The 26,066-nt window shown below is 48.3% G+C and overlaps 1 protein-coding gene across 1 annotated transcript in view; it reads left to right on the top strand.

Moving 5' to 3' along the window:
- Positions 1-26,066, top strand: part of LOC118215670 (protein kinase C-binding protein NELL1-like) — a 297,337-nt gene that overhangs the window by 142,758 nt on the left and 128,513 nt on the right. The window contains exons 11-12 of the mRNA XM_035396613.1: positions 1,345-1,444; positions 7,936-8,064. Of these exons, the coding sequence (XP_035252504.1) occupies positions 1,345-1,444; positions 7,936-8,064 (229 nt within the window). The remainder of the gene's footprint in view (positions 1-1,344; positions 1,445-7,935; positions 8,065-26,066) is intronic.

The raw sequence follows: 26,066 nt of genomic DNA, 5'->3' as shown, positions 1-26,066 counted from the left end.
TAACTGACATCCTCTACGTCTACGGGACCACATTAAGGGTAGCAGGGGGACGATCCGTCACAGCCGCAAAGGCTAACTTTTTATCAAAAACTAGGACTGAGAATTCAACACCGGCTAGCACCGTTGCCTCACAAAGGGAGTGGTTTTGGGTTTGAGTCCCAACTGATCGAATCCCCTTTCTGCATGGAGTTTTTCCCCATGTCCTTGCGGGTTTCCTCCGGCTACTCCGGTTTCCTCCCGCAGTCCAAAAACACGTCGGCTTTAGGGCTCGCTGGCAAAATGGACGTCGATCCCAACGTGACTACCCCGGTTAAATAAAGTTTAAATTAGAGAAATAAAAAAAAGAGCAACGTTAAAACCTGCCGGGTCAAATTTGAGCCGCTAACACAGGAAGGCGTGCGTCATCTTTCGAGTTGATTTTTCGAGTTCATTTTCATGTTCGCGTTGATCCGAGAGGCTGGTGGACGTGGGGATGTGGGGGGGTAGAGGGCAGGGAAGAGAAGACGTTCCCAGCGCTGAGCTTTAGCCGCTTTTAGCCATTTCAGAATGACCAATTAATTGTGATTTTTCAAGCTGTGTTAAATGGTCGTATTAGCACACGGATTAGTGAGGAGATTGAAATGAGGCATAATCACAATGACTGCTCCGCCGTCCTATTAGAACTGCCTGTTTCCCCCTCAGATGCCTCGTTAACAATCGCTCACTGCCTCGTCTACTACGCGCAGCATTCATAGTAATTTAATTTACAAGCACCTGGTCGGAATTTGTGTTTTTTTTCCACGACTGTACAAGTACTCTTTTAATACAGAGCCCACAGAGAACGCACTTAATTTTAAGAGATATAATTTGCCTATCTAGTTATCACTCACAGTCGTATTCATATAATCTCCCTGTTAATATTTCATGTGGAACCAAGCGCTCAAAATTCATTGCAAATTTATGGGAAACGTCTGAGTGCAAGTACCAGGTACAACGCGTGGAATGGAGAAAGCTATTAAGAATGGTAATGATCCTATAGGCTCCATTGTGAACAAGAATATGTGTACTGTGGGTAGGTAACGGATAATGGCACGCGCTTCAGTTTTTGAAATAATATATTATGAAGTTCAGAAAAGATATTCCAACAATTCACAATATATGCGATAATATAGAATATGGCTGATTTCAGGGGGAAAAAAATGCTGTAAAATATGTTCATCATTTGTTTTTAGAAAAGTTCTGTATATGTACAATATAATGCGATTGATTCATTTTCCGTAGGAGTATGTGCACAGCTTACCAAAGCCCTCGTACGATTTGAATCATTTAAAATGAATCGTTTTCTTTTTTCTGTTTCGTTGACAGAATGGAATGATGGTCAAAGTAACGGAGAAGTGTCCAGTGCTCAACTGCACAGTGAACGAGCAGATCCTTCCGGAAAACAGATGCTGCAACGTCTGCAGAGGTAGGATTCCGTCCTCTCCTTCCTGCGGTCGCCCGCGGCGTTCGGTGATCTCCTCCTCTTCCTCGTCTCCTCTTCCTCTTCCTTTATTCTGCGCTAGCGGTGAACCTTTCAGGGGGCGCGGAAGTCCGGGTGAGCCGTCGCGCGGCGGTCTGAGCGCGTGCGAGTTGGGGTCCGGTGGGGTGGGTGCCGTGCACCGTGCAGTCCTCGGGAGCCTCCCGTGTCACAGGTCCGCTTTTTAAGGCGCAGGGGCGTTCTGATTGGCCGTGATATTGTTCGGCTGAGACGGAGGCGAACCCAAAGGCTGCCCTTGCGAAGCGGCGCGCGTTGACGATCGCCGTAAATCTTTCCGGAAAGGCTTCTGCGGTGCCGAGCCGCAGATAAGACCTTTTTTTTTTTTTTTTTTTTTTTTTTTTTTTTAAGGCCATCCTCGATTTGTCCCACGAGGGGAAGTCGGGTGCCATCAAAGCGTTGTGCTTACAAGCGCAAAAGCAACGGCAATCTCGGCGGCTAATAGAATCTGAGAATTTGAATTCAGTTTATATCGAAAACTCAAATGAATGTGGGCGTGCGGTGGGCGAAATGCTGAGCTTGAAAGCAGCTTGGCGCGTCTCGAACGTGAATTCTATTACGGTAAAAAGAAAAAAAAAAGTTCTCAGTGATGTATGGCCGTCGGTGACCTTATGAATCATTTTGAGTGCGGGAATAATCCAGCTGAGATTGGCGGGAATGTAGTAGCACCTGAACGCGTGGGGGACCGTGGCATGACCTCAGATTGAATCACCGCGAACGGAGTCAGAGTCCCTGGAGTGTTCGAGTCCTGGCTTGAAGCAGCGCTGGTTACTCTGCAGTCTGCAGGTAAATGATGAGCCAACATGGCTCCCGGGGGCTCGGTTTCTTCATTACGCACTCATATGTGCTCGTGAAGCATCTCCTGGAAGCCTGAGATGGCAGTTAGTCAGCGGACTGTGAGCGCGAGGAGATTGGCTGCTTTATACTTTGGGGAGCTTGCCTGTTAGGTTGAATCTGTGTGAGTTCTGATTGGCTGCTTTATACTGTGGGGAGCTTGCCTGTTGGGTGGAATCTGTGTGAGTTCTGATTGGCTGCTTTATACTGTGGGGAGCTTGCCTGTTGGGTGGAATCTGTGTGAGTTCTGATTGGCTGCTTTATACTGTGGGGAGCTTGCCTGTTAGGTTGAATCTGTGTGAGTTCTGATTGGCTGCTTTATACTTTGGGGAGCTTGCCTGTTGGGTGGAATCTGTGTGAGTTCTGATTGGCTGCTTTATAGTTTGGGGAGCTTGTCTGTTAAGTGGAATCTGTATGAGTTCTGATTGGCTGCTTTATAGTTTGGGGAGCTTGCCTGTTGGGTGGAATCTGTGTGAGTTCTGATTGGCTGCTTTATACTGTGGGGAGCTTGCCTGTTGGGTGGAATCTGTGTGAGTTCTGATTGGCTGCTTTATACTGTGGGGAGCTTGCCTGTTGGGTGGAATCTGTGTGAGTTCTGATTGGCTGCTTTATACTGTGGGGAGCTTGCCTGTTAGGTTGAATCTGTGTGAGTTCTGATTGGCTGCTTTATACTGTGGGGAGCTTGCCTGTTGGGTGGAATCTGTGTGAGTTCTGATTGGCTGCTTTATAATTTGGGGAGCTTGTCTGTTAAGTGCAATCTGTATGAGTTCTGATTGGCTGCTTTTTAGTTTGGGGAGCTTGTCTGTTAGGTATCTGTGTGAGTTCTGATTGGCTGCTTTATAGTTTGGGGAGCTTGTCTGTTAGGTATCTGTGTGAGTTCTGATTGGCTGCTTTATAGTTTGGGGAGCTTGTCTGTTAGGAGGAATCTGTGTGAGTTCTGATTGGCTGCTTTATAATTTGGGGCGCTTGTCTGTTAAGTGGAATCTGTATGAGTTCTGATTGGCTGCTTTATAGTTTGGGGAGCTTGTCTGTTAGGTATCTGTGTGAGTTCTGATTGGCTGCTTTATAATTTGGGGAGCTTGTCTGTTAAGTGGAATCTGTATGAGTTCTGATTGGCTGCTTTATAGTTTGGGGAGCTTGTCTGTTAGGTATCTGTGTGAGTTCTGATTGGCTTTTATAGTTTGGGGAGCTTGTCTGTTAGGAGGAATCTGTGTGAGTTCTGATTGGCTGCTTTATAGTTTGGGGAGCTTGTCTGTTATGTATCTGTGTGAGTTCTGATTGGCTGCTTTATAGTTTGGGGAGCTTGTCTGTTAGGTATCTGTGTGAGTTCTGATTGGCTTTTATTGTTTGGGGAGCTTGTCTGTTAGGTATCTGTGTGAGTTCTGATTGGCTGCTTTATAGTTTGGGGAGGTATCTGTATGAGTTCTGATTGGCTGCTTTATAGTTTGGGGAGGTATCTGTGTGAGTTCTGAAGTGTGGAGAGCCTGATTACAGAGGCGAGCTGCTTCTGCACAGGGTGGGCCTGGGATAAATAATCAGCTCGTTCCTTATCTTTCCCCGTCGGACCTCGTCCGCGCTCGCACCCTTTCATTCTCCGGGTGTTCAGCCTCCTGCACCCTTCCCTGTGAGCTCTGTTCTCTGCTGCTTAAAACGAGCCGTTACCTCCCTTTGGAGCAGGCATTTCCAGCAATATTAGCTGCACCTGACAAGCTAACAAATTCTAGGTTTTCACATGAAAGTCAGTTCTGTTGCCTTTTGCAGGAACTTTGTAGAAATTCAGCAAAAGTCTTTTGAAACTAGGTTATGTACTCTGAATAAAATACGGCATGTACTGGATTTATTTGTTTATTTTATTATTACTGCAAATTTGTAGTTGGGTTATTAACTGGTTGCTCGTAGTGCAATGAGTGTCAGTTTTTTTTTGTGCTTTTTCTCACCAGTTTTGAATGCACAGTCTAATTAATCAGCACTCATGGCCACAGTCTCTGCTTTCCCTTCAGCAGAGAGCAGACAAGTGTGTCACACAGGCATGCACACACACACACACACACACACTCAGACACACCGGCACACACACACACACACACACACACTCAGACACACCGGCACACACACACACACACACACTCAGACACACCGGCACACACACACACACACACACACACACACACTCAGACACACACACACACACACACACACTCAGACACACCGGCACACACACACTCAGACACACCGGCACACACACACACACACACACACACACACACACACACTCAGACACACCGGCACACACACACACTCAGACACACTGGCACACACACACTCAGACACACCGGCACACACACACACTCAGACACACTGGCACACACACACTCAGACACACCGGCACACACACACACTCAGACACACTGGCACACACACACACTCAGACACACTGGCACACACACACTCAGACACACCGGCACACACACACACTCAGACACACTGGCACACACACACTCAGACACACCGGCACACACACACACTCAGACACACTGGCACACACACACTCAGACTCACCGGCACACACACACACTCAGACACACTGGCACACACACACTCAGACTCACCGGCACACACACACACACACACACACACACACTCAGACACACCGGCACACACACACACACACACACACACTCAGACACACCGGCACACACACACACACACACACACACTCAGACACACCGGCACACACACACACACACACACACACACACACACTCAGACACACCGGCACACACACACACACACACACACACACACACACTCAGACACACCGGCACACACACACACACACACACACACACACACTCAGACACACCGGCACACACACACTCAGACACACCGGCACACACACACACACACACACACACACACACACACACTCAGACACACCGGCACACACACACACTCAGACACACTGGCACACACACACTCAGACACACCGGCACACACACACACTCAGACACACTGGCACACACACACTCAGACACACCGGCACACACACACACTCAGACACACTGGCACACACACACTCAGACTCACCGGCACACACACACACTCAGACACACTGGCACACACACACTCAGACACACCGGCACACACACACACTCAGACACACTGGCACACACACACTCAGACACACCGGCACACACACACACTCAGACACACTGGCACACACACACTCAGACTCACCGGCACACACACACACTCAGACACACTGGCACACACACACTCAGACTCACCGGCACACACACACACACACACACACACACACTCAGACACACCGGCACACACACACACTCAGACACACCGGCACACACACACACTCAGACACACCAGCACACACACACACTCAGACACACTGGCACACACACACTCAGACACACCGGCACACACACACACTCAGACACACCGGCACACACACACACACACACACACACACACACACACACACACACTCAGACACACCGGCACACACACACACTCAGACACACCGGCACACACACACTCAGACACACCGGCACACACACACACTCAGACACACCGGCACACACACACACACACACACACACTCAGACACACCGGCACACACCCACACACACACACTCAGACACATCGGCACACACCCATACACGCACACTCAGACACACCGGCACACACACACACACACTCAGACACACCGGCACACACACACACACACACACACACACTCAGACACACCGGCACACACCCACACACACACACTCAGACACACCGGCACACACCCACACACACACACTCAGACACATCGGCACACACCCATACACGCACACTCAGACACACCGGCACACACACACACATACACGCACACTCAGACACACCGGCACACACACACACACACACACACACACACTCAGACACACCGGCACACACCCACACACACACACTCAGACACACCGGCACACACCCACACACACACACTCAGACACATCGGCACACACCCATACACGCACACTCAGACACACCGGCACACACACACACACACACACACACACTCAGACACACCGGCACACACACACACACACACACACACACGCACACACACACACTCAGACACCCCGGCACACACCCACACACACACACTCAGACACATCGGCACACACCCATACACACACACCGGCACACGCACACACACAAACACTCAGACACACCGGCACACACCCACACACACACACTCAGACACACCGGCACACACACACACTCAGACACACCGGCACACACACACACACACACACACACACTCAGACACACCGGCACACACACACACTCAGACACACCGGCACACACACACTCAGACACACCGGCACACACACACACACACACACACACACTCAGACACACCGGCACACACCCACACACACACACTCAGACACATCGGCACACACCCATACACGCACACTCAGACACACCGGCACACACACACACACACTCAGACACACCGGCACACACACACACACACACACACACACACACTCAGACACACCGGCACACACCCACACACACACACTCAGACACATCGGCACACACCCATACACACACACCGGCACACGCACACACACACACACACTCAGACACACCGGCACACACGCGCACACACTTTTTCTCACACACTCACACTCACTCTTTCTCACTCACACACACACACACTCCCTCTCTCTCTCTCTCTCTCTCTCACACACACACACTCTTTCACACTCACTCACGCACGCACACACGTACACACACACACACACAGGTGAACTCACTTTCACTTACAACACTCACACACATACACACCCGCACTCTCTCACACACACACACACACGCACTCTCTCACACACGCACGCACATGCGTACACACACACACACACACAGGCAAACTCACTTTCACTTACAACACTCACACACATACACACACACACTCTCACACCTGCACACATGTGCATGTACGCACACACACACACACACAGGCGAACTCACTTTCACTTACAACTTGTCCAGCTTTTGGAATTGCAGTAGTAACAGTACGATCCTTTTACAGTTTTCAATATTTTCACACGACTACCAAACAGGGTATTTTGGTATTAGTACGACCCACAAACCCACCTGTACAGATGAACTTCCAGTCCCTGTGCAAGCAACAGCCTGTCGATGTTTGTGCAGATTCTCGACGACTGCCTTTTCATTCTTATATCCTCCTGAGACCCAGCAGAAAAAAGTGCATCTATTTCTATTTTTTGACGGATGACAAAAACATGCAGCAGTGAAAACATTTTGAAAAGTATTTTTTATTTTATTTTTTATCAAATGTCCCTTGCAATGCAGGTTTCCAGCGTAGTTAGAATATACGGTTTGAGACCAGAGATTCGTGTCCCTCACAGGGGACAAAAAAGTGAATTGCCGGGGTCTCGTGGGAATATAGCAGCTGAGAAAGGGCGGCCGGCGAGCCGAACGGAGGCGCGTTTGCGATCGCGCCGCGTTGTCAATGTTTTACGTGATTATTTCTTTCCCCCCCTGTCCTTCAGGCCACGACTTCTGTGCAGAGGGAATGTACTGCGGGGAGAACTCCGCGTGCAAGAACCAGGAGGCCAAGGCGCTCTGCGAGTGCAAGAGCGGCTTCGCCTCCGTCCACGGGGACTCCGCCTACTGCGAAGGTAAGGGGCGGGGCTTTCCCGCCGTCGTGCTTCCGGAACAGTGGGGTGGGGGGTGGGGGGTGGGGGGGGACGCCGCTGAACGCAGTGCTGGTAATGGAGCCGTTGGATCGAAATTGTGGCTCTCGTCTTGGCGTCCATCTTAAGAACCCGGGCTTCGCCGGTGCTCTGCAGTGTCTTTGCTCTGTAGCGTCCCTCAGGAGTAGAGAGAGAGGTGGACAATCCAGGTTCAGAAAGTTAAGGTCCACCCCGGGATTTTGCTCCAGTCGCCTGGATTTGCTAATTAGCGCAATTCGGCATCCAGGGGGCGGAACTAATCGGTGAAATCAGCTGGGCTGAGTTCATGGGTGGAAGAAACACACGGCAGGACTTGTACTTTCTGACCCCTGGACTTCGTGACCACCTGTGAAACTGGAGCAGGGGTTTGGCACGCTGCTCCTGGAGCGCGAGTGGCGCTTCTTGTTATTTCGTTCCATCCGAGCTTGACCTCGCGAGCTTGACAGATGATTAAAAGTCCGGGCCGGAACATTCTGGACGGTGACACGCTGGGCGCCTCCAGCACGCGGTCACCTGCGCTCACGAAACCTGATTAATTAAAATTAAAATCCTGTCGTGTAGTCACGGGTTGGGACGGATCAAAATCCAGAACCATCTCAAGAACTTAAGGGCAACGGTTATCCACCCCTGGTCTGGACTAGAGTTCACGGTAGACGAGGACTGGTTTCTGTTTGTTTATCCCTGTTCCGAATTAGTTACGTATCTTCGTCGTGAGGTCCACTGAGTAATTCTTCTGCGGTGAGGAAAGCTGACTGTTTGTGAATCGAGGATGAAGTCAGCTATCACATCATGGGCAGTGACCACGCGTGGCCTGCCCCGTGTACGATACCGAGTGGCTAATTACCAACAATAATGATCTGTTATGCCTTCGCTAATTACGAGCAGTTGCGTCAGAGCGACCGCGATGGAAAAACAAAGCGTCCCGGTCGTCTTTTTTTTAACGCGTTTTAATTGTTTTTAACCGCGCCTTTTAATCGGCATCCGAAAGTCTCCGCGAACAGCCTGGTGACCCGTGGATAATTTATACTCATAAAGGAACAGGTGCGCATGCATATTAATGCTCTCTTCCGCTAGTCCTTTCCTTGTCTGTCCTTCAGTATTAATTCTTGGCACCTTTTTCGGATAGACGTGTTCTCTGCCTCTCTTCAAGGCGTGATGTTTTTGTACGTTTTTTTTTGGATTTACCAAACCGCAGTCCTCAAACGCGGGGACGTAAAACCACTAGGGCTGTCTGAAGATTTTTTTTTATTGAAGGGAGTGTGCAGATTACAGTCTATATCAAGTCGTATATATTCATCTAGACTTCTTTGTTGTCCTGACATAAGGATACTTAGCATATGAATACACAATTCCAGCGGTTATGCTACTTAATACAGTACTGAAGTGTTTCTCTGAAATCAGTGGGAGTTACTGATACCGAGTTTACCTCAGGAAAGGATTTGTGAAAAGTAGTGTGGAAAAAAAAAAGAGGGCATCACATTCCGAGCTAGGTGCCATTCATTATCTACCTGAATCACCCCAGGGATTCGGAGCAACGCAGCCAACGCTGTTAGAATGGTTCCCAGGGATGTGTGTTAGAACCTCTGCTCATCTTCTTTTTCTTTTTTTTAAGTGATCTTGTTAAAATTTTATAAAAAGCGAAATGTTTACATTTGCCAAAATGTGGACGCGAAATACGCTGTTTAACTAAAATGTTTGGCTATTTAAATTACGGATGCCGTTTGGGTGCACCTGGAAAATAAAGTATGGCATTATAAAGGACCGACCATTTCTGTCCTGGATTGACCTGCATGCATTTATAACAGACCTCTGTGCTCAGGCCTGTCAGAGTTGGCGTGAGTGATGCCATACCTGTGTGCCACTCTCCTGCATCACCGCCATTAACCCTTTAAGGTGCAAGATCACAAATAGGTCATTTAGAATGTTCTTAACTGAACGTTCTAATGATGATGTAACAATCACTACTGGTAACTGAAAGCAGTGGGATTCTAGAACACTTATAATCTTTTTTTTTAAAAAAGCATTCCAAAAGAACCTACTCTTCAAAGTAGGCACTTCCCACAGAGATGGAATGAATGTGTAATGTAATAGTATGCAGAGGCTTTTTTTTTTTTTCTTCTGCAGAGAGAGATGGGAGCTTCTGTTTTTTCTCTCTCCCGCGGGCCCCTTTCTCCAAAAGGTTACTCACAAGATCCTTTTCCTCACTTAAGATTCCCCCAAGGCACCCGCTAATGTGCTGGAGAAAAGGGAGCCATTATTTCACAGGGGTAATAGGTTATGAAAGCAGTCAGCTCCTCTGGGCTACATATTTGTTGCCTGTTTCATCTGAATGTGTTTTTAATTCAGAATGCTACCGTGGCGCGCCGCGCAGCTTACGTAATATATATTGAATCTCTAAGTTTTGTTTATCCCTTAAACTGATGTAATTGTAACCGCACCAAGACAAGGCTGTTAAATGGCCATGTTTTTTAAATTTTATTTATTTATATTATCCACAACCAGTCCTATGTATTTATGTATTGTTACAAGCATCACTCTTAATTGGAAAAAAAGTATATTGAAATGAAGTTTATTAAGACTGAATTCATCCTCTGTCTGATATAATAAATAGTGTTCACGTGTCATAATCTCTCAGTGGGAAACAGCCATTGGTAAATGACTCGGGCTCTTCGGTCCCTGAATAAATATTTGTACTAGAAACGCATACAGCTGTTGCAACTGTGCTATTTAATTAATAGATAGCATTTTATTAATGAAGCAGTCGGTCTCCCCGGGAGCCTGCCTTGAGCCTCTAACTCTTCTGGCGTATAGAGAAACTAGCCAGGGGCAGAAGACGCGGGGTGTCGCCCGACAGTGTCTGCTCTCCGCGGCTCTGTAACCGACGCGGCTCTCCGCCCGCGGCGCGAGGCGAACGCCGGGTTAGCGGTAGCAACCGGTGCGTGAAGACAGACAAGGAAGTTATCAGCCCGTGTATCTGTTCATTAAAGTCATAACGCGTAGCAGTGATGAGGCTTATCGTTTTCTTTTTTTCTGAAATGTTTTTTATTGCGGCCCACCTGCTTCATTTTTCACGGTATTTGAACTGCTAATATACATAGACGAGTCGTTAATCTGTTGAACGCATTGGTCAGCACATCCAGCCAAAACGCAATTCACGCTCTGTAGATCACGTCATAATTCTTCGATCGGCTTTTATTCATTATTGATTTAGAAAGGCTTCTGTCTCGCTGCTTGTGTGATGAACAGGTGTCTTTAAATACCATCTCTTAAATACGCAGCTCCACAGGTGCGTTATGAGTCGGTTGCTGCCGGACTGTTCTATTCGTCTTTTATGCATATGGAAAACGGTGATTCACAATCCGTGACAAAGCAAGCGTTCCTCCTCTGTATTAAGTTGTTAGCGATGTTTACTCACATAATTTACATGCAAATTGGTATTGTTTGCAATCATCCTCCACCACATGCTGTGTTTTTCTGTGCGGAACATGCGTTTGAAATCTCGGAACTCCAAAATTGCATTCTGCTTTGAATGTGATTAGCGTACCTGCCCTTCACCTCAGAAAAAAAATTGTTCTTTAAGGCTCATAGTAATGCGCGCTGCAAGGACGAAAGTCAATGAAATTTTTGTTAGTGGAAAATAAAATTATCTGAGGACTTTGTGTTCCAAGCCAAAATCAATTTGTTATTGGGTTTTTTACTTATTGACATTCATATGTATACAATAAATGCGTACCCTGCTGAAATTGCAGACTTGCTGATGTTTTATTCATTTGACCTTCTGTGGGGATAATAAATTGAAGGCTTCTGGGATTTGGAGTACAACCAATATTGAATTGACATAAAATGGGCAGCTTGACCATTATAAGCAGTGAATATATACTCACCGACCATTTCTCGGGTTGTAATCCATAGTTATCAGTGCAGAAATGAATAGGCCTGATTTTTAACATTAAAGAAGTAATTCTGAATAGTGAAGCCAAAAGGACAGCTTTTTTTTCTGCCGGCTGTATATTTCTGCTCCATGAAATGTCTAAAGGCTGCCGTTTGCAATCCATGTCTTTTGCTAACGTTGCAATTTTTCTGCCGAAGATTGCAAACATATTGCATGTATAATGTAAGCATTAAATATTGAATGTTTTGTATAAGTATAGCCCTAGAAGTAAAAAAAAAAAAAAAAAAAAAAATCTGTTTTCTGTGGTGTTCTTTCCTTTTAATCAAACCAAGTAATCCATTCGATTGCAGTGAAACCTGTCTAAAGAGGAGACAGGGGAGTACTGCAAAATGGCCGCCATGCAGGTTACCGCCACGACGGGTTTCACTGTTTGCGTACGACTGCCGTCCATTTTGCTGGTTGTCTGGCATCTGATTGACTGGAGACACAGACCAGTCTGATCTGTGATAACACCATAGAACGTAAAAAAACATGGACAGTCACTGTGACGTCACCCACTGACTCTCCGTAGGCTAGGTGAAAAGCGTTTTGCAGCCCGGGAAGTGTGGTTTGTGGGCGCCGCCATGTTGTACAAATTGTAGCTGGAGACTGTGCAGTAGTGAAAAGGGGAACTCTGATGTGGGCGTGAAATCCTGTCGTCCACTAAGCGCGTGAGATACAGTGACTCTGCAGCGATGCCTGAATCAATTGAATGGCAAAGATCAGACCATTTCTGCCATTAATGCTCATTTCAGTGGATGTAAAGCATGGATCCCAATCTCAAATCCTCCACTGCTGGTAGGATGATGTGTTCCTGCACCTAAGTGCTTAATTTAAGCCATCAGACCCCTGAGGCAAAGGGATCGTGACTGTGTTAGGAGATGGGACTGAGTGACTCTGTGTTAGGAGATGGGACTGAGTGACTCTGTGTTAGGAGATGGGGCTGAGTGACTCTGTGTTAGGAGATGGGACTCAGTGACTCTGTGTTCAGAGATGGGACTGAGTGACTCTGTGCTCAGAGATGGGACTGAGTGACTCTGTGTTCAGAGATGGGACTGAGTGACACTGTTCAGAGATGGGACTGAGTGACTCTGTGTTAGGAGATGGGACTCAGTGACTCTGTGTTAGGAGATGGGGCTGAGTGACTCTGTGTTCAGATATGGGACTGGTGACTGTTAGGAGATGGGGCTGAGTGACTCTGTGTTCACAGATGGGGCTGAGTGACTCTGTGTTCACAGATGGGGCTGAGTGACTCTGTGTTAGGAGATGGGACTGAGTGACTCTGTGTTAGGAGATGGGACTCAGTGACTCTGTTTGGAGATGGGACTCAGTGACTCTGTTTGGAGATGGGACTCAGTGACTGTGTTAGGGGATGGGACTGACTGACCGTGTTAGGGGATGGGAAACCTGATTTAAGATTAAACGATTAGAATAGCCTGGGCCCTTGCTAAGCCTGAAGCCTGACTCTGTGTTCAGAAATGGGACTGAGTGACTCTGTGCTCAGAGATGGGACTGAGTGACTCTGTGCTCAGAGATGGGACTGAGTGACTCTGTGTTCAGAAATGGGACTGAGTGACTGTGTTCAGAGATGGGACTGAGTGACTGTGTTCAGAGATGGGACTGAGTGACTGTGTTAGGAGATGGGACTGAGTGACTCTGTTAGGAGATGGGACTGAGTGACTCAGTGTTTGGAGATGGGACTGAGTGACTCTGTTAGGAGATGGGACTGAGTGACTCAGTGTTTGGAGATGGGACTGAGTGACTCTGTGTCCAGAAATGGGACTGAGTGACTGTTAGGAGATGGGACTGAGTGACTCAGTGTTTGGAGATGGGACTCAGTGACTCTGTGTTAGGAGATGGGACTGAGTGACTCTGTTCACAGATGGGACTGAGTGACTGTTCAGAGATGGGACTGAGTGACTCTGTTAGGAGATGGGACTGAGTGACTCAGTGTTTGGAGATGGGACTGAGTGACTCTGTTAGGAGATGGGACTGAGTGACTCTGTGTTCACAGATGGGACTCAGTAACTCTGTTAGGAGATGGGACTGAGTGACTCAGTGTTTGGAGATGGGACTGAGTGACTCTGTGTTCACAGATGGGACTGAGTGACTGTTAGGAGATGGGACTAAGTGACTCTGTGTTCACAGATGGGACTGAGTGACTCTATGTTTAGAAATGGGACTGAGTGACTCAGTGTTTGGAGATGGGACTGAGTGACTGTGTGTTAGGAGATGGGACTGAGTGACTCTGTGTTTGGAGATGGGACTGAGCGACTGTGTTAGGGGATGGGAAACCTGCTTTGAGATTAAATGATTAGAATCGCCTGGGCCCTTGCTAAGCCTGAAGGCCCTCATGGACAGTAAAGTTGTCCATCCCTGGCATAATGCATGAATCATGATGATTAATCATATGAATGAATCGGAATCATTAATTAATTAATAATATGAATGAATCACATGGCGGATGAATCAGGACCTGAGGTAAAGGAACCACAGCCTGCTTGTTTGTATTGCAGCAGCTAACCTTCCTCATACCTCTCCACAGTCTACATAGAGCCCTAGAGAGGTTCAAGAACTCCATCTCCCAGCATTCAGCAGGAGATAGAGAGATCAGACCATCATTTTTGACCTCAGCGGGGGTTGGACCAGGCTGCGGGGGGAGAGACTCTTAGCTTCCGCAAGGTCATCTAATCCGGCAGGCGTCGAGACGGCCTCCCCCGCAGCCTGCTCGCTCGTCAGCCAGACCCTTCCCACCCCACGCTGGGCCCGCTTTTAACCGACATTAACCAGGGCGGGGCCGGAGACCGACCCGCCCGAACCCTTCAAACCTTCTAATGCGGCGGGTCAGAAAGAGGACCGCGCTAAAAAGCCGCCGCCGCGGGACCTCTGTTCTGCCCTGTTACCCGCGAAGAGCCTCTCGCAGGCCGCGTAATGCTCCCGCCGCTGTGAACGCAGGTCCCGCTGTGGTGAGCCGTCATCGAACCCACACGAGCTGGTATCGGAAACCCCGTTTCCCAGTTCAACCGAACGCAGCGTTCTCTTTTTAAATGAGAAAAAAAACGGATCCCGAATCCATGGAGACCATCCGCCTTCGACGGCCTGATGTTTCCCGTGTAATTTAATTGTTGTCGCGACCGGGGTCGATGTGTCCTCTTGAAGCACGTGGAAACGCTTGAAATCGTGTTGGGCGACAGTGTAGCACAATGGGTAAGTAACTGGTCTGGTAACCTAAAGATCGTAGTTTCGCTTCCTGGGTAGGACACTGCCGTTGTACCCTTGAGCAAGGTACTAAACCCGCATTGCTTCAGTGTATATCCAGCTGTATACATGAATGCAATGTCGAATGCTATGTCAAATGTTGTGTAAGTCGCTCTGGATAAGAGCATCTGCTAAATGCCTGCAATGTAATGTAATGTAATAGTTAAGCTCAGCTTCTGTCGCCATTATACCGCTGGAATCGCCTTGTTCGCTAAATAAAAAAGTTTTCCGGATCGCTACAGCGGGATGCGGTGAGACACATCAGTTTTTTATTCTTTATTTTTTTGTCAGTCTTTGTGCGGTCTTTCGCGCGGTCGTGGTTCCGCTCGCGGCCCTGCTCAGGACAAAATGGCCGGAGGGGCCATTTTTGGGCAGCGGATCGCAGCCTTAAAACTCCCCGGCCGAACTCCCCGGGCCCCGCGGCGACGATCGATGTTCGGCTCCAGTTCGCAGAACGAATTTTGAAACGTGTTTTCTTTTGGAGCCACTGTTGTGAGCAGAGATCTTCGGAGGGATTGCTGTTACCTATCGTACTGGAGTCTCACGTGGAGGATTAGTGCTTCCAGTTTCCTGTGTGTGTGTGTGTGTGTGTGTGTGTGTTTTTCCTTGGAGAAAGTAAATGTCATTGCTGTCGAGGCCTCTACTGCACTTAAACGTAATTTATTTCCCTGAAGGTCAGAGAGAGAACCGTCTTAATGACATAATCTGCATTTCTACAGCCAGGCAAATGCACATCTTCTTTTCACCTCTGGGGTAGTCTCGTTAATGAGGGTAGTGCTCTCTGCGCCGTTTCGAGATTCCGGAATAATCTCCGGAGTCTGTGGTAATTTCTCTGGTGCTGAAATCATTGTAAGGTTGTAGACATCATTCTTTTTCCGTGAACTAAAGGTGGGTGTTTGCTTGAAAGTAGGTGTGATATTGTTAATTTTACAGGTGTTCAACTGTGCTGTGGGGATGTACAATTTTTACTTACTGAATGAAAGTGAACCTATAATGAAGTGCTTTAAAGGTTTTAGAATTACTAAACATGTTGGTGAAATACATGTTGCTGAATTTCATAAGAACATTGTACTGTATGGGCATGTACACAGCCACGTGTAACGTTAAATCCAAAAGTATTGAGGCAGTGACACAAACTTTGTTATTGCTCTGTACTCCAGCACATCAAATTTGACATAAAAAGATGAATTTTTCTAGATCTATACTGCACAATAACAATGCTTAGTCTATTAGCAAATTATTTTATTTTAATCCGTATATCAGTTAGTCCCTCCCTCTCCACCTCAGTTGATATGTGGTGAGCGTTCTGGCACAAAATGGCCACCGTGCCTTGCCCAGGTGGGTGCTGCTCATTGATGTGGGCTGAGGTGAGTTCCCCCCCCCCTACCTTAAAGCATCATAGAGACTGTGAGATGAAAAGCGCTAAATGCAATCCTTCATCATCATCATCATCATCATCACATACATAGGTCCTCAGGCACCTTTATCTAACATATATTTAACTTCTAGCAGTTCATTTAGTTTAAAGTGTAGTGGCATCAGTACGCACGTCACTGGGCGTCGTTTCTTCCGCCACTCTTACGAGCCGGCAACGCGTGAACTTACAGACGGGAATCCGAGGAGGTCCAGTCGCCTCTCGCCGACAGGAGCCGCCGAGGTCCCCGAGCAGCGGAGCTGCGATTCGAAGCCGCCGTGAGCTCTGGGCACCGCAGGATTTCAAGCTGTGGGCAGCCAGTCGGAGATCAGAGCCCGCCTCCAGCGGCGCAAACGGAACCGATTCGCTGCGGGCCGCGTTTTCCCAAACGTCCCGACGGCGGGTTCGACTCTGGCTCTCTCCGCACGACGAGGCGGGCCTGACTCGCGGTGGGACGCGGCTCGTACGGCGAAATCGAAGCGTCCGTGCTGAGAGTTGTCCCGACCCCGGGGTGGCGGATGAAAGCATATCCTTCACCGAGCCGGGGGAAAATGGCCGCCGAGACCGCTTCCGCATCTTTCCTCCATTACCGATTTGAAAAGCGCGCGGGTGAGATTTGGGTTGTTGTTGTCTGGGACAAATTCGTAGCTTTGTGTCAACTGTTTATCCTGGGTTTCTATGACCAAAGATTTTGCATAGGGCTGCATAGTTCTAGTGCATACAGGGGGGCCCACAGTCTGGTATCTGTTAAGGCACTGTTCTAGTGCATGGATGGGCCCCACAGTTTGGTATCTGTTAAGGCACTGTTCTAGTGCATGCATGGGCCCCACAGTCTGGTATCTGTTAAGGCACTGTTCTAGTGCATGGATGGACCCCACAGTCTGGTATCTGTTAAGGCACTGTTCTAGCGCATGGACAAGCCCCAGTCTGGTATCTGTTAAGGCACTGTTCTAGTGCATGGATGGGTCCCAGTCTGGTATCTGCTAAGGCACTGTTCTAGTGTATGGATGGGCCCCACAGTCTGGTATCTGTTAAGGCACTGTTCTAGTGCATGGATGGGCCCCACAGTCTGGTATGTTAATGCATTGTTCTAGTGCATGGATGGGCCCCACAGTCTGGTATCTGTTAAGGAACTGTTCTAGTGCATGGATGGGCCCCACAGTCTGGTATCTGTTAAGGCACTGTTCTACTGCATGGATGAGCCCCACAGTCTGGTGTCTGTTAAGGCACTGTTCTAGTGCATGGATGGGCCCCACAGTCTGGTATCTCTTAAGGCACTGTTCTGGTGCATGGATGGGCCCCACAGTCTGTTATCTGTTAAGGCACTGTTCTAGTGCATGGATGGGCCCCACAGTCTGGTATCTGTTAAGGCACTGTTCTAGTGCATGGGTGGGGCCCACAGTCTGGTATCTGTTAAGGCACTGTTCTACTGCATGGATGGGCTCCACAGTCTGGTATCTGTTAAGGCACTGTTCTAGTGCATGGATGGGCCCCACAGTCTGGTATCTGTTAAGGCACTGTTCTAGTGCATGGATGGGCCCCACAGTCTGGTATCTGTTAAGGCACTGTTCTACTGCATGGATGGGCTCCACAGTCTGGTATCTGTTAAGGCACTGTTCTAGTGCATGGATGGGCCCCACAGTCTGGTATCTGTTAAGGCACTGTTCTAGTGCATGGATGGGCCCCACAGTCTGGTGTCTGTTAAGGCACTGTTCTAGTGCATGGATGGGCCCCACAGTCTGGTATCTGTTAAGGCACTGTTCTAGTGCATGGATGGGCCCCACAGTCTGGTATCTGTTAAGGCTCTGTTCTAGTGCATGGATGGGCCCCACAGTCTGGTATCTGTTAAGGCACTGTTCTAGTGCATGGATGGGCCCCACAGTCTGGTATCTGTTAAGGCACTGTTCTAGTGCATGGATGGGCCCCACAGTCTGGTATCTGTTAAGGCACTGTTCTAGTGCATGGATGGGCCCCACAGTCTGGTATCTGTTAAGGCACTGTTCTAGTGCATGGATGGGCCCCACAGTCTGGTATCTGTTAAGGCACTGTTCTAGTGCATGGATGGGCCCCACAGTCTGGTATCTGTTAAGGCACTGTTCTAGTGCATGGATGGGCCCCACAGTCTGGTATCTGTTAATGCTCTGTTCTAGTGCATGGATGGGCCCCACAGTCTGGTATCTGTTAAGGCACTGTTCTAGTGCATGGATGGGCCCCACAGTCTGGTATCTGTTAAGGCACTGTTCTAGTGCATGGATGGGCCCCACAGTCTGGTATCTGTTAAGGCACTGTTCTAGTGCATGGATGGGCCCCACAGTCTGGTATCTGTTAAGGCACTGTTCTAGTGCATGGATGGGCCCCACAGTCTGGTATCTGTTAAGGCACTGTTCTAGTGCATGGATGGGCCCCACAGTCTGGTATCTGTTAAGGCACTGTTCTAGTGCATGGATGGGCCCCACAGTCTGGTATCTGTTAAGGCACTGTTCTAGTGCATGGATGGGCCCCACAGTCTGGTATCTGTTAAGGCACTGTTCTAGTGCATGGATGGGCCCCACAGTCTGGTATCTGTTAATGCTCTGTTCTAGTGCATGGATGGGCCCCACAGTCTGGTATCTGTTAATGCTCTGTTCTAGTGCATGGATGGGCCCCACAGTCTGGTATCTGTTAAGGCACTGTTCTAGTGCATGGATGGGCCCCACAGTCTGGTATCTGTTAAGGCACTGTTCTAGTGCATGGATGGGCCCCACAGTCTGGTATCTGTTAAGGCACTGTTCTAGTGCATGGATGGGCCCCACAGTCTGGTATCTGTTAAGGCACTGTTCTAGTGCATGGATGGGCCCCACAGTCTGGTATCTGTTAAGGCACTGTTCTAGTGCATGGATGCAACAGCCAACACCGCATGCTTCCAAATCAGGGAGAAAGAGAGGGAAATGTATGCCTATTTTTAGAAAAGCTGTTCGTTTCATATACTGCCATGATTTGTAATTTAAGAGAAAGCAGTCCTTTATTCACTTTTCCTGGGTTTTCAACGGGGGCCCCACAGGCTGCTGGGGGGTCCTCAGAAGGTAAAGCAAGGGGAGGTCCCTGGGCAGATTTGATATTCACCCGCTATATACGGATTTGGGAAAATATTTAATTTTTTTTTTTTTTTTTAAACATTACCCTTTCTAACTTATGGTGGGGGGTCCAGTGGATGCCTTTGAGCCTGGATGGGGGTCACTTTTTTTGGAAAAAGCTGAAAACCCCCCCAGGCTAATGCATTGGTAGATGGAGAAGTGTTTTTTTGCCTTTAAAAAAACAAAAAAATTTTTATGAGACTGGTGAGGCAGGCACCAGCTTTTGCCGTGGCTGGTAGTTTTACGCATGGCCGTCCGTGTTGCTCCCGGCAACGGAGCTGCTTCAAGGCCGCGCTCTCTCGACGCGTTCGTGCGACGGATTGGGTCGTGGCGCCATTGGGTAACAGCGGCTTACATATGTTCACGGCGCCGGGGATAATGAACTCATTGAAGGAACCGGCGCTCGACCTCGGCTCGCGCCGGCGACCTTTTTCCGTTACCGGCGATGCCCTCCCGCTTCCTTGTTTTTGTACGGCTTCAAATTAGCGGTACGAACAAAGATGGTTGAGCGCAGACGAGATATTCCGTTCGCGTGGGCGGTTTCGCGAAAACAGGCGAGGCGTTCGCGAACACGAACTCCAAAGCGAATGCGCGTACCGGGTTGTCGGGGGGGCACGAAGCCGGACGGTCTGCTAGCGCTAAAGCGTGCGACGTTTCGATCAGACGCGGGGGCTAAACGCCGCGCCGCGATCTAATTAGGGAGAGAAAAAGACGGCTCGTGTTTCGCGCACGACGCGTCAATAGAGCCGCCGGCGCGTTGGCAGCGTGTACCGCGTGTTGACAGTACGACGTGTCGCGCGGCTCGTTCTAAGCATGTGTTGTTTATTGTATGCGAAACCCTTTCTTTAACTAGGTAGGTCAACCCGAGAGCTCTGTTGCTGTGACAACCCGGGGAATCGTCGTGGAGTCAATTAGCCTCCTTGAGACCTGTCGTGGAAAAAAGTTTAAGCGTACCGCATTTCAATTTTTTTGACACGATACAAGTTTCTCGGATGACACGTCGCAGTGAGAACATTTTCAAAAACGTAACTTTTTAAAATTTTTAATGAATGTACCTTGTAGTGCGGGTTTCAGAACAGTGGAATATGCGGTTCTTCAGATTGAGTCCAGGGACTCATGTCCCCCCCACAGGGGGCCGAAGTTAATTGGCGGGTCTCTGGAGGATGTGGGGGGGGGGGGGGGGGCGATCAGGTGGCCGGATGTGGCGAGCCGTTGTTTTCGCCCGGACACCCGGGCTAACGCCCCGACTCTTTCCAAAAGTGCGGCGGGGGATTTTTTGTCCGAATCGAGCGGCTCCTCGAACCCCCCCCCGCCTCGGCCGCCCGGCGCGTCTTGACGGGGGTTAGGGTTGTTAGCGCGCCAATGCGCGGCGCGGAGCCAGCGGCGTCGCTCCCGAGCCGTCCCCCCATCCCCCGCCCCCGTAATCATGATGTAAATGCCGAAAAGAACTTTCGACAGGACCCTACTTATTTTGTCATCGACAGACCGGTGCGTATTGAGATCATGATGCCTTTCAGACCTCGGGTCTGGTGTCCTCAAGAAAATGCGGCCGTTTTGAATAATTCGACGGGATTGCTTGATTTAAATGCTTAATGTATTTCCTGGACAGTTTTACCCAGATATTTAAATTCCGTTCAGAAAAACCCCCATCTGCAGCTAAATGGATAAATGGCGTTAATGAATGATCCGGGGCAACGCGTGCTGCTGTACGATCGTGCATTATCGCGCGTTCTGTCAAATTGCCCTAAAGCGTTTGGCGAAAATGTTTTTAAATCCTCCTTCGACGTTAATGTAGAAACAGCAGGGAGCCACCACCTCTCCCAGGTTAAACACATCTCTGCAATTTAACATGATTTTTATCTTGGAAGCATTTTAGAGCTCCCTTATTCGTTGTGAATATAGTACGCAACCATAATGGAGTGATGTTGCTTATTTAAAAAAAAGAAAAAACTGAATTAGGCAGCGCTTACATTTAAAAAAATTCATTGGATTTTACTCAGATAAATTGCGGGTGGTGCAATATTGGCTTGCTTTAAATGCACCTGATATATTTGCGTTTGCATGTTTGCGGCTTAAAACATTAAAGTATTGCATTGATTAAATATGACCTGGTTCAGTATTTTCAATAGACACTCATTTCCTTTTTTCAGTGTACACTTTTAACATTTGAAAATGCAGTAACCCTCTTGTGCATATGGTTTTCATTTGAAGAGCATAGTTTTCAGTATTTCCTCATAGCCAAATCCTGACCCAGATCTACCTTTGAACATACATTTTAACATTCCTACCGCAAAACTGAACTGAATGTGTTATCTTGATCATTCAGAAAAAAAGTGGAGTGGGGTGGGGTGTTGGGCCTTCTACCAATTGGATATGGATCCAAAATGAGTTAAATGAGCATGATCATATTCATTTAACTGTATTTAATTTATCTGTCCCAGGTACGCTACTTTGACACTTACAGACCTGCCAACTTGAAAGCCATGTGTTCACCCTGTAAACCATGTGACTAAAACATGTCTGAAAGCCATGTGTTTGCCCTGTAAACCATGTGACTAAAACATGTCTGAAAGCCATGTGTTTGCCCTGTAAACCATGTGACTAAAACATGTCTGAAAGCCATGTGTTCACCCTGTAAACCATGTGACTAAAACATGTCTGAAAGCCATGTGTTTGCCCTGTAAACCATGTGACTGAAACATGTCTGAAAGCCATGTGTTCACCCTGTAGACCATGTGACTGAAACATGTCTGAAAGCCATGTGTTCGCTCTGTAAACCATGTGACTAAAACATGTCTGAAAGCCATGTGTTCGCTCTGTAAACCATGTGACTAAAACCATTTGGGCCTCACCTTCAGTTTCTTCAAGCCTGGGGATCAGAGAAAGCTGCACAGAGGCAGACTTAAATAAAACAGAAACCCAGCTCACTGAACAAAATATCGCTGAAATTGACTGCGTTGTGCTGTAAGAAAAACATGAGACCTGGGCTGACCCCGAGGAGATATTTGTTACCAAGGCTACATTATGAAAGAGAACAGGGTGGTCAGACTGAGAAGTAGCCTTAAGCTTACAGTGCCATGAAAAGCATTTGCCCCCTTCCTGATTTAATTTATCATTACAAATGTATCACACTGAACGGTCTCAGATTTTTTGGCAAAATGTAATGTTAGACAAAGGGAATCTGGACACAAGACACCTTTTTAAATTAGTGTTTTGTTTAATTAATGAAAAATGTTATCAAACACCCATATCACCCATGTGGTGATAGAGTGCTTATTCGTGGCACTGCATAACGGTACAATGAGCCTGACCAGGTCAGCAGACTAATTTGAGCAATATTCTAGAGATATGCTTTAACAATATACCAATGCATTTATTTGTCAATAAATGTTCAGCTACTTCTTCTGTAGAGTTGGTCCCCCCCCCCCCAAGTCCTCCGGACCTTTAACTGAAAGTGGTGGTTCAAGCAGACTTAGCCACTGACTGGGAAATAACACTGCCTAATACTTGATGGACCCTATCAGGTGGTATGATTTTATTAATTTTTTTTGTTGAACATCTTTGCCGAGCTCTCAGAGCACAGGGTACCTGGGGCTGGAACCATAGACTGTAGAAAAATATGGACAAAATCATTGTGACGTCACCCCTTGACTCTCCATGTGCTTAGTGAAAAGCGTTTTGAAGCCCGGGAAGTGCAGTTTGTGGGCCGCGCCATGTTGTACAACTTGGAGCCAGAGACTATGCAGTAGGGAGAAGGGGGACCCTAATATGGGCATGAAGTCCTGTTGTCCACTGAGTGTGTATGAGATACAGTTCCTTTTTGGGACAGGAGGTGGCGCCACTGAGAGATTAACAGGGTGAGGCCACTGAGGTGCTCAGATCTTACGATGTCCCAGTTCAGCCCTTAAAGCAGGGGTCTTCCTCCATGGTCTCAGGAGAGCCACAGGGTCTGCCTCCATGGTCTCAGGAGGGCCACAGGGTCTGCCTCCATGGTCTCAGGAGAGCCACAGGGTCTGCCTCCATGGTCTCAGGAGGGCCACAGGGTCTGCCTCCATGGTCTCAGGAGGGCCACAGGGTCTGCCTCCATGGTCTCAGGAGAGCCACAGGGTCTGCCTCCATGGTCTCAGGAGGGCCACAGGGTCTGCCTCCATGGTCTCAGGAGGGCCACAGGGTCTGCCTCCATGGTCTCAGGAGAGTCACAGGGTCTTCCTCCATGGTCTCAGGAGAGCCACAGGGTCTTCCTCCATGGTCTCAGGAGAGCCACAGGGTCTGCTGGTTTTCATTGTTACTCTTATTTAATTGATCAGTTAAAGCCTTTGATCGCACAGTTAACTCCCCCTTTGTTATGTTCGTCTGAACTGGTTGCTGATTTGAGGTTGGAAGCAAAAGGACTGCCTGGCTCTCAAAGACCAGAGTTTCAGACTTCTCCTTTAAGAGCAAATGAATGTCCATGACTGGCCACAGTGTGAAGGCCTCACGTGATCACGTGGTCAGGTCCGCCAATGTTCAGCTCGCTCCCATTTCTGCGTTAATAACATTTGCATAATATTTTGGTTCTCTCAAATACACCCCCTGGAGGATAATTGAAAACTGTGATTATACCTGACTCCAGCGTCCAAATATTTTGTCTCTAGTCTTATCTGGTGTGTTGTGCTAGATGTAGTTTATATGTCCTTAGCATAACATAACATAATGATGAAAACCAGACTGTTCAGCCCAACAGTGCTCGCCATTTTCCTGACTAATGTAATACTCGGGTTATCTAACACCGACCAAGCCTGGTCTTGAAAATCCCCGGAGTGTCTGCCTCTACTACGTGACCTAGCAAGTTATTCCACACATTGACTACTCTGCGTCGAAAAACTGTTCAATGGAATGTATTGTCATGTTGTTTATGTCATGTTCTCTGATGGCTGTTTGGTGCAAAAAGAATCTCCTTACAGACTAATAAAGGTAGTATCTTTCTATCTATCATCTATCTATCTATCTATCTATCTATCTTTCATCTATCTATTTGAGAAAGGTCACCCTTTGCATCCAGGGTTCTTTTGTTTTATTTGCTATTTTGACACGGGCCTGTCGGCACGGCGACGCAGCATGATTGACGGCCCTCTGACTGGCGGACTAAGGCCCTTGAGCGCTGCTCCACATGTTCGCGCAGGGGAATCGGAGAGGCTGAATCGGCCATAGGTGCGAGTGTGTGCGTGTGCGTGTTCGCCCTGCAGTGGACTGCCGCACTGTGTGGGGGTTCCTGCCTTGCACCCAATGCATGCTGGGATAGGCTCCAGCTCCTCTGTGACCCAGAATTGGACGAGAGGGTATGGATAATGGATGGCAGAAAATGACATGGCTCTTATTTTGCTTTCAGCCGTTTTATTATCGTTAGGCATTTGCACTGCTTTTTTCCTAATTGAACAAAATGCTTTCAAAATGTCCCACATGTCACAACCTGCCGAGTCCCATAGATGTTTATAGCCTTTGTGGGGTCATTTAGGCTGATGGTGCGCTGTCCTTTCAGCACCCCAGGTTTTCCAGCAACCTGGGAGCGCTACAGGACCACAGACAGCGCCAGTCCCACTCACAGACAGAGTAGCAGCTGTAGGAGCGCTACAGGACCACGGACAGCGCCAGTCCCACTCGCTAGCACCAAGTGGCTTGCAGAATGCAAAGCTAGCTCTCCTGTAGCACTGTGTGGTGTGCAGAATGCAAAGCTAACTTTCTTGTAGCACTGTGTGGTGGGCAGAATGCCAAGAAAGCTCTCCTGTAGCACTGTGTGGCATGAATAATACAAAGCTAGCTCTCCTGTAGCACTGTGTGGTGTGTAGAATGCAAAGCCAGCTCTCCTGTAGCACTGTGTGGCATGAAGAATACAAAGCTAGCTCTCGTGTAGCACTGTGTGGTGGGTAGAATGCAAAGCTAGCTCTCCTGTGGCACTGTGTGGTGTGTAGAATGCAAAGCCAGCTCTCCTGTAGCACTGTGTGGCATGAAGAATACAAAGCTAGCTTTCCTGTAGTACTGTGTGGTGGGTAGAATGCCAAGAAAGCTCTCCTGTAGTACTGTGTGGCTCATGAGTCTATACAATTGGCTGTACAGAGTCTGTATCACTGTGACTGGGACTGCACTGAAACACACCTTGACCTGGACTGCTTTGAAACACACTGTGACCGCGACTGCTTTGAAACACACTGTGACCAGGACTGCTTTGAAACACACTGTGACCGGCACTGCTTTG

Source organism: Anguilla anguilla, chromosome 16 (assembly GCF_013347855.1).
Source record: "Anguilla anguilla isolate fAngAng1 chromosome 16, fAngAng1.pri, whole genome shotgun sequence".
Classification (NCBI taxonomy): domain Eukaryota; kingdom Metazoa; phylum Chordata; class Actinopteri; order Anguilliformes; family Anguillidae; genus Anguilla; species Anguilla anguilla.
This window is presented reverse-complemented; position numbering and strand designations above follow the sequence as displayed.